Genomic DNA, 10,031 nt, shown 5'->3' with positions numbered 1-10,031 from the left:
AGAGAAATTATTCAAGGAGCTGGGAACGAACACGTCTATAGCTTTGTTACCATCAACTATGTCTACCTGAATAGATCAGACATGAGCTGGTGTAGATGCCACATATTATCAAGCCATGTCAGTGACACAGGACCACAGTGGATAGGAAGAGACAATGCATACATGCAGCTGACAAAGGCTGTACTGAACATGGAATAATGCCTTCTTCATACAGAGCAGCTACAGCCGTGGTAGAAATTCAGGGCTCCCAAGACAGGACGTTTAGCAGGTCCACAAATCCTCACTTACTCCAGAGAGGAATATATATTCTTGTTAACCAACTTCTTTCCTTCCCCATTTGAAGAAAGGGCATGGCAAAATCCTGCCACCTGGCACACAGCTGAAAGGGAAAAGACAGCAAAATCCCAGAGGAGCTAGAATGGACCAGGAAACAACAGACACCTTAATGTTTTCCATATCCACTGTCTAGCAGTGAACAAACCAGGCTTCAGAGGAAGTTACAAAGAGAAAGCTGGATCTTTCATTAAAGCTGGATCTTTAATGCTTTCATTAAAGCACCACCAGGTCTTAAGATGAGTTAAATAAAAGCAGTCTCTCAGACATGACACACACCAATTCACATGGTTACTTTGAATGATGGCATTATTTATATTCAGCTTCAGAGTGTCTGTCTTTGATATTCTACCCACTCACATATTTGCATATTCAGAAGCTGTACAAGCACAAAAATATTAAAATTAAATCCACTATACGTTACAGTAGAATGACATGTAATTTATTCATAACCGACAGTTAGGCAGTACTCAAAATTCATTTAAATAAGCAAGTGATTACACAAACGTCTAATAATACTAAAATCGATAGTCAGAAGGTATAAAATACCATGGGTATGAAATGCCATGGTAAATACTATTCAACAGACTACAATCAGAATTCCAAACTAAATCATGGTTTTTAAAATGATTTTTAGCAGTTCAGAAATGATTTGATTTTGTTCCCTTTCCAAGCAATTTACTTCTTCCACTGATACAAGACAAGGTCATTTTTTTTCCAAGATATATTACAGAATGAAGTATCTCAGGTCCCTCTCTTGCAACATATTTTCTTGAAAATTATTTTTTTTAATATGACCTCTTGACCTAGACAACAAACCTGCCAGCACTCAGTCCCCAAGCAAAGATGCTCAGATCAGAACAGTGCCAGGGTACAACTCTGAGTTCAGCAAGCAGCAGGCAGTGAAAGAGCTTTTGCAGCTTTTGCAGTATGCATACTTCTTTCCTGAGGCTCCAAGCATCATAAACATATCCAGGCATCCACGCCAGTAAAATTATGAGAATAAAATAATTTAATGTTCAGATGCCTATGACACATTGCAACTGGGGGTAAGTTGACAATATAATTCTGTGGTACTTCAAACAAAAACAGCACCTACCTAAATTTGCTTCTTGTAAGCCTTGTTACATTTTCATGAAGCACAGCTGTTTGCAGGAATGATTTTGGCTTATCATGTGTCTGTCTGTATTATTTTAAAGTCTTATACTTTATTGGAATGAGGGCCAAGCATGAACCTGGCTTGAAAAGCTAGCGCTTGTGGTCATGAAACATATCAATAAATTAAAAGGCTTTCACAGAATGAGATTCAGCTAAATCTTTTACATACAAAATACAGCTAGAGAAATACAATTCTTCAATGCTGCATTATGAGGGAGAGGAAAACAATCTAAAAAAATAGAAAACTCTCTCCATACCTGGGTGTCAAGGCAAGATGTAACACTGCATAATGCCACAATATGAGCAGTCACTGGATGACAGATACTCCAGAAATTGTGGTATCTGGGGATCTGGTAATTAATGACCAAGATATGAAAATACTGTACCAACAGGCATGCATACAATCACTGTGTGCATTCAGTGTGTGAGCTGGGGCCTAAGCAGAGATCTAACACAATAATGAGGCAGTGTTCCGGGGTATCCATTAAAACCAGTGTGGGTGACTACATGTTGATTAAACCTTCCGAGGCAGCAAAGTGTGGGCACAATGCCATGTCTGGGTTCTGCAACTGTTTTATGATCCTCTTGCGGAATTTCTCTCGCACACGATTAAATTCCATTATGTCCATGGGGTCCTCTTCAATCCAAAACTTATGAAACTCGTGCATCAAATAGCCTGTTAGCAATAAGACAGTGATAAGAATGCAAGAGAAAAAAAATCCTTAAATCATATTCAAAATCCCCCCTGAATGCTGAAAGAGATGTTAGACCAAATAACAGCAACTAGGGAGTTCAAACACGAGATCAAAATAAAGCAAATTCTACTGTTAAAAATTATTCCTTAAAATCAATGTAGTAGAAGCTAACAATCTGCAAAAATTTTGCAATTGCTCCTGGAATTATTCTTACTCTTTTCCAGCAGGAAGCAAAAATCAATTCTACCATCTCTAGAATATAAATAACATCTGGAACATATTCTGAAAGTTACGATTATAACTATTTCATCCTTTTCCTAATTAAATTAACATAATGGTCTGATTTTTCAAAACTACTCCACTCAGCCTTTTTTTTTTTCTTGATATTTGATTTGAGTAAAGTTTTAGCTTACCCTGACTAATCTAACAAATGGAGTCTGACAATCTATTAATAGACAATAAAAACTGTAAATACACTCTGAACAATACAGACTGGTCATTAAACTACAGAAAATTGTTAATAAGACAGCTTTGCTCTGAAGCATACTTTCATATTCAAATACTATTTTTGTCTCAAAAATGTTATCTACAAATTACCTGGATTGGGAAAATTTTTGGAATAAATGTTAAGTATTTGGTATGAGAACTGTATTCGGTTTCCCCACTTAGCCCTTCCCTCCACCAAATTTAGAATTGAAATGTGAATAGCTTTTTAAAAAGACAATAATAGGTATCTGTGCAGTAAAGCAAAGCAAACTCAAGTGTCTCTATATAAGAAAAAAGTATTTAGGGAAATAATACTAGTTAGAAAAAAGGAAACCAAATATTACACAGGCTTTTCTTTATCTTAACCTTCGAAGGCAGTAGAAAATAATTTGGAGGAGGAATCTGGAGCCAGCAACCAGGGTTTAAATCCTGCCCTTCACCTCTATGGGGGAGGAGTTAAGCAGTAGAGATGACAAGAGAATTTTGGAACAAATATACTCAATTCTAATAGTAAAAAGAAAACAAAACAAAAAAACAATAGCTTTTGTTTTTCTGATAACTAGCTACTTATGAGATAACCTCTTTTTTTGCCGCATATGGAAGTTCCCAGGTTAGGGGTCAAATTGGAGCTGCCCCTGCCGCTCTACACCACAGCCACAGCAACGAGGGATGTGAGCCATGCCTGTGACCTATCCCACAGCTCAAGGCAATGCTGGAGCCCTGACCCACTGAAAGAGGGCAGGGAAGGATACTAGTCAGGTTGGTTACTGCTGAGCCAAGATGGGAACTCTGGGGATAACCTTTAAACATAGTTCCAAAAACAGATTTTTAAAAATCTTTATTCATATCTCACTGTAATACAAAATTAGAAATGGCCTCTACTTCCACTCCCCACACACACTGCCAGATGTGGTCTAGTTCCACAAACTCACCTGATTACTCCTTCATGACACTGTTAAGTACTGTACATCTTTAAGTATATGGCCTCTCTCTTCAACTACAGGAGGAAGGGTAGTAAGGAGAGTATTTATTTTATTTTTTTCTTTGGGTTGACTGATTTCTTTTAGGATTGGACTGTCTCTGGGCTCTCTACACATTAACACTTGATATTAATTTGTGTTAACACAAGTTAACACACTGACTGCCTTGAACATCTCCAATGGGGATACATACCAACCCTCACCCGAATGCCTCTGGGCTACACCAGCCAGGGCCCACTGCCACTGCTGGAGTAGGAACCTGACCACAGCAGAGAAGCCCCAGATCAGAGGCATCGGTACTCTCAGGAGTTATCCATCTGTCTCTGCTCCATCTGACACTTGGATTCCCTGAGGCAGCACCCAGCTGTGAGCGTTCCTGGTGACAACACTCACATTAGCCTGGTCCATGGACGAAGAACCAGCTTCTTCAGAGGTTCTTTCTCACGCTGGGCCAAAATCTCTTGCCCCATATTTCTTGGAACAAATTCAATCCTTCTTCAACTCAAGTATCTGAGGTGCCCTTTATCCATGAGGTTAAACATCCCCATTTCTTCTTACCGTTTCTCATAAGACCTGACAGGCAGTTTCTTTATCAATCCTGGTTGTTTCCCTACGCACTCACAGAAATTTGCTTCCTCTAATCTCAGTTTCTTATTCAACCAAAAGAATTCAATCATCCATCCATCCATCCTCAAGTATCCCAAGAATGGCATGAGGTCTTGTAAAAAACACAGACCCTCCCAGATTCAACCATATACCACAGTTCATTATGATGAATCTCATGTCATTAAAGTTTGGGAACCCTGGTTTGGAAGATGCCCTCTTTTTAAGCTCCCTTCATGTCTTTCTAAATGTTATGTTTTTTATGTTTCTAAATAAAAACTAATCATTTGTAATTTCTTCTTCCCCTGCTACATAAAATACATACATAATTTTCCTGACTTGGCCTCTGAGCTCAAATATACACACCCTCACTGTTTTGTATACAGAGTTAGGTTTCCAATACTGATGAATTAAAAGCATCCCATTACTATCTCATAATTAATAAGATATTTATTCCTATTGACAATAATAAACAGGCACCGTGAAAAATTCTTCAATAAGTAATTCACTTTTCCACAATGTACATATTCACTCTAAAGATGACCTAGTGTAGCACAAGGTTTTAGAAGAACATAGACCCATTTGGTTTCACCATTTTTCTACTTTACAGGCAACAACAGGAAAACATTTTGAAAGGTTTAAAAGACAGGACAGAATAAGAGCGGGGGTGCATAATCTGAGACAATTCTCCTTCTTCTTAAGGCTCCAACAGTCAAGGTGTAGATCTTACAAGTTGATTTCCCAGGGCTCTCTTTCTCTGTCCCACCAGAAAAATAATTAGACACTGTATATAACATGATTTTAATCAAAATGCAAAAATGGCGTTTTGGCTTCCAGGGTACATATCTTAATCATAAAATTCCACTCATTTATATAACATTACACAGTGTATATAAATCCATTTGGTCATTGATCAGTTGGCCTACCTGCCAACTAACAAATCTGTAAAAGATACAAGAAAAAGGTTGAGTTCCTATGCTCTCAAATTCTCAGTTTCTTGGAGAAGGACCCAGGTAGACAATTTCAGATGATTTGTGAGCTAAGGAAGCTAACAAAAAAAGTGGTGTGAAGAGGAGACAAAGGAAGAATGGCCAGGCTACTGCTTATAGACTTCTTCTGGTTCTTATTCTTACTGAGTAGATCTTTCTTTTGAAGGTCAAAGAAAAGATAATTATTTTTCCTCTTCTGGCCGTTGTATTTCCTTCTTCTCATTACACCTAATCTTACTTCATTTCACTGGAGCTTTAGATTGAGTGTAATTTTCACAGCATAATGCCTTGGCAGTGCAGTGCTCACTGAATAATGTAAAGTCAAAATGACAGAGCTATTATATTCTTATATTTTTTCACCTAGATAAGATACATGTTTTGAATACTAATTTGGCTTTCCAACCCAAGCCTGCAGCATATTTGTTGTTGCTTGAATGTGTCTTGGTTTTGCTTCACTGCATTCAGTTAGTACGCAAGAGACATATGCAAGGACACAGGTAATTGTAAGAATATTACAGAGGAGATGTGCAGAACTGATCATGTCTGACAGAGGAACAATGAAGTCACGTACAGTTTGCTTCCTCTAGAGCGGCCTGAGTCCCTCTCCCTCATTCCAATCCACCATGGGATTGCTGTCACTTCTAAAACCTGGTGAGGACCTTGAAAAAATAATTACTGCTATTACTACTACAGGGTCCCTCTGCAAGAAACTGCACACTTACTCATTTGAGTTAGGGTTCTCTCGGAAGCCTATCAATTCAGGCCAAAGCAAAATTTTTGCAGAGGAACTAGACTCTCCTTCTCCCCAAAAGGACATTCTCCAATATTTTAGCCTCCCACCATCCATCCATCCATCCATCCATCCATCCATCCATCCATCCATCCATCCAACAAATATTTACTGAGCACCTACTCTGCACCAGGCTCTGTGCTAAGGCTACAGCAGTGAACAAAACAAACACTCCTGTCCTATTTTGTCAATTCCTGCAATTCTCAACTTTGATTCTCTCCTCTGAGAACTCCCCCACTGTGGGGCTCTGATTTTCTCCTTAGTGCTGATGAATCCCAAATCTGCCTTATAATTCTTCAGAGCTCCAGAGCTTTACATCAGAATGCCCAGTATTCATTAGAATGCCCACTATTTCCCAAAAGGAACCCACACCTGGCATAACTAAAACTAAATCATTCTATTTTCCTTCAAAAGTACTTCCCTGGCTTCCCTAAAGAGCATGGTAAATATAGAACAGGGTAAAGTATGAGGGGTAGAGAAACACAACAAGGAGGCTTATTTATCTACATGTATGCTCCTTCAAATGGCCTGCAAAATTCAAGATATCCCCCATCCCTGCTCTTCCTACCGTCATCTCTAGACACCACTCCTCCCACCCCAAACCCTATGCTCTGTTCTTTGAATCCATCATGATGTTTGTTTTGTGGCCCTTGCCTGTGCCACTCCCTCTGGCTGGACCACTAGGCCACCATTGCTGTATTTCCTGCTACTCATCCTTTAGGTCTCATGGGAAGTGGCATTTGCTGTGGGAAGCTTTTCCTGACTCCCAGACTGAACGAGCTATGCCAGCTACAGACATTTCCTTTTTTTTTTTTGCTTTTTAGGGCTGCACCTGTGGCATATGGAGGTTCCCAGGCTAGGGGTCGAATCGGAGCTGTAGCCACCGGCCTATGCTAGAGCCACAGCAATGTGGGATCCGAGCCACGTCTGTGACCTACACCACAGCTCACGGCAACGCCAGATCCTTAAGCCACTGAGCAAGGCCAGGGATCAAACCCGCAACCTCATGGTTCCTAGTCGGATTTGTTAACCACTGAGCCACAACGGGAACTCCCCCACTGTATTTTAATTGCTTGTTTAGGTGTCTGCCTTCCTCAACATAGAATCTGATCTGTGATAAAACTTCAATATTATTTGGTGGAAATTGTCAGAATTGTTACAGGAGTAAAAATAATCATCTAGTTGTCAAAGTAGGAGCTGTAATAATAAATGGAAGGGACTTCCATTTTCCACTAACAAGTCATAAAATGTATATATTTTTAAATTGGCTCTTTGTTTTTGTTCAGACTATATATGCACATATTTTTGTTCAGACTGTATATGCACATATTTTAGAGTCAAATAGTTTAATAAGTCTTATTACAAAAAGAAAACAAAAACCTAGCAGCACTTCCTGTCCTAATAAGTGCTTCCTTTAAGCATTATTTAAACTGTTTCAGCTGATTCTTTTGATTACTGACTGCCTTAGCTCTAAATAACACATTTTCCATTGCTTGATTTTTTCATTTCCTTCATTTTGAAGATTCTCTTCACTTTTCTTCTGTGATAGATTTCCTGCTTTCTGGACCCCCAATTCTCTTAGGATTACTCTCTTATTTTGTGGAAATATATCCTTTAAGAGTTTCCTAATAAGGCTCAAGAAGGTAAAATGTTGAAGGACCTTGTGTTCCAAAAATTGTTTATTTTACTCCCACACTTAATTGGTAAATTGGACTGGGTATAGAATTCTAAATTAGAAATAAAATTCCCTTAGATTTAAAAAATATCTTAAATTTTTGAAGACATTATTTCCTTGCCTTCTAGAATACCATGCTGCTATTGAGAAGTCTAATGTCATCTTGATTCCCAAATCTTATTATAACAGATCAGGAATTATTTTGGGGTCCAGATTTGGAAATTTTTAGAATCACCTCTTTCCTGTGTCATAACATTTCACAATGATATGGACCTCAGTGTGAATCCATTTTAATCTATTATGTTGGTGCTTACTAGTTCATTCTTTAGTTCTTTAGTTCTGAATTTCTTTCTTTTCCTTCTTTCTCTTTCTTTCTTTCTTTCTCTTTCTTTCTCTCTCTTTCTCTCTCTCTCTCTCTTTTTTCTTTTTTTCCTTTACTTTTTAGGGCTGCACTTGTGGCATATGGAAGTTCCCAGGCTAGGGGTCAAACTGGAGCTACAGCTGCCTGCCTTCATCACAGCCACAGCAATGTGGGAACCGAGCTGCATCTGTGACCTACATTACAGCTCACGGCAATGCTGGATCCTTAACCCACTGAGCAAGGCCAGGGATTGAAATCTGAATCCTCAAGGATACCAGTTGGATTCATTTCCACTGAGCCACAACAGGAACTCCCACCTTCTCTTTCTTATATTATTTTCAATCATGTTCTTATCCCAGGAGATTGGATATAGTTCCCTGTGCTATATAGCAGCACCTTAGTGCTTGTTATTCTAAGTGTAATAGTTTGCATCTACTAACTCCAAACTCTCAGTCCATCTCACTCACTTGTCCCTCCCCCTTGGAAACCACAAGTCTGTATTTCTATGAGTTTGTTTCTGTTTTGTAGATAGGTTCATTTGTCTATATTTTAGATTCCATATATAAGTGATATCATATGGTATTTGCCTTTCTCTTACTTCACTTAGTATGAGAATCTCTGGATCTGTGTTGCTGCTAATGGCATAATTTTGTTATTTTTTTATGACTGAGCAGCATCCCATTGTATATATGTACCACATCGTCTTTATCCATTCATCTGTAGAGGGACATTTAGGTTGTTTCCATGTCCTAGCTATTGTGAATAGTGCTGCTATGAACATAGGGATGCATGTATCTTTTTGAATTATAGTTTTTTGTTTGTTTGTTTGTTTGTTTTGCTTTTTAGGGCTGCAGGTGTGGGCACATGTAAGTTCCCAGCCTAGGGGTTGAATAGGAGCTGCAGCTGCCTGCCTAAGCCATCGCCACAGCAATGCCAGATCCAAGCCACGTCTGTGACCTACACAACAGCTCACAGCAATGCCAGATCCTTAATCCACTGAGCAAGGCCAGGGATCGAACCTGTATCCTCATGGACACTAGTCAGGTTTGTAACCCACTGAGCCACAATGGGAACTCCTTGAATTATAGTTTTATCCGGATATATGCCCAGGAGTGAGATTGCTAGATCATATGGTACTTCCATTTAGTTTTCTGAGGAACTGCCATACTGTTTTCCATAATAGTCATACCAATTCACATTCCCACCAACAGTGTAGAAAGGTTCCCTTTTCTCCACACCCTCTCCAGCATTTGTTATTTGAGACTTATTAGTGATAGCCACTCTGACCAGTGTGAGATGGTACCTCATTGTAGTTTTGATTTGCAATTCTCTAATAATTAGTGATGTTGAGCATCTTTTCATGTACCTACTGGCTATTTGTATGTCTTTTCTGGAGAAATGTTTATTTAGGTCTTCTGTCTTTTTTTTTTTTTTTTTTTTTTTTTGCTTTTTAGGGCCACACCTGCAGCATATGGAGGTTCCCAGGCCAGGGGTCCAATCAGAGCTGTAGCTGCTGGACTACACCACACCACAGCAATGCCAGATCCAGGCTGCATCTGTGACCTACACCACAGCTCATGGTAACACACCACAGCTCATGGAAACTCCAGATCCTTAACCCACTGAGTGAGGCCAGGGATTGAACCTGCAACCTTGTGGTTCCTAGTCTGATTCATTTCTGCTGTGTCACAACAGCAACTCCTTCTGTCCATTTTTTGTTTGGGTTGTTTTTTTGTTGTTGCGTTGTATGAGTTGTTTGTATAAATTTTGGAGATTAAGCCCTTGTTGGCTGCATCGTTTGCAGCTGTTTTCTTCCATTCTGTTGGTTTTCTTTTCATTTTTAAATCTATTTCTTAATGGGAGGAATGTCAAAGAATTTGAGGACATGTTTTTAACCATCACACTCAAACATCCGAAAACCCTTGGCTGTCTGTGAATATTTTTTACTAAGAAAAGCCAAC

At 39.1% G+C, this 10,031-nt stretch overlaps 1 protein-coding gene across 8 annotated transcripts in view; it reads right to left on the bottom strand.

The window, feature by feature from the left end:
• ELMOD1 (ELMO domain containing 1) overlaps positions 519–10,031 on the bottom strand; it is a 66,796-nt gene continuing 57,283 nt past the window's right edge. For 6 of the 8 annotated variants that reach the window (XM_021062736.1, XM_021062734.1, XM_021062737.1 and 3 more), the window contains one exon: positions 519–2,167. In XM_021062736.1, coding sequence (XP_020918395.1) covers positions 1,995–2,167 — 173 coding nt within the window. In that variant the 3' untranslated portion in view covers positions 519–1,994. The remainder of the gene's footprint in view (positions 2,168–10,031) is intronic. The other 2 variants (XM_021062733.1, XM_013979345.2) reach the window with 1 other exon arrangement.

Source organism: Sus scrofa, chromosome 9 (genome assembly GCF_000003025.6).
Source record: "Sus scrofa isolate TJ Tabasco breed Duroc chromosome 9, Sscrofa11.1, whole genome shotgun sequence".
NCBI lineage: Eukaryota > Metazoa > Chordata > Mammalia > Artiodactyla > Suidae > Sus > Sus scrofa.
This window is presented reverse-complemented; position numbering and strand designations above follow the sequence as displayed.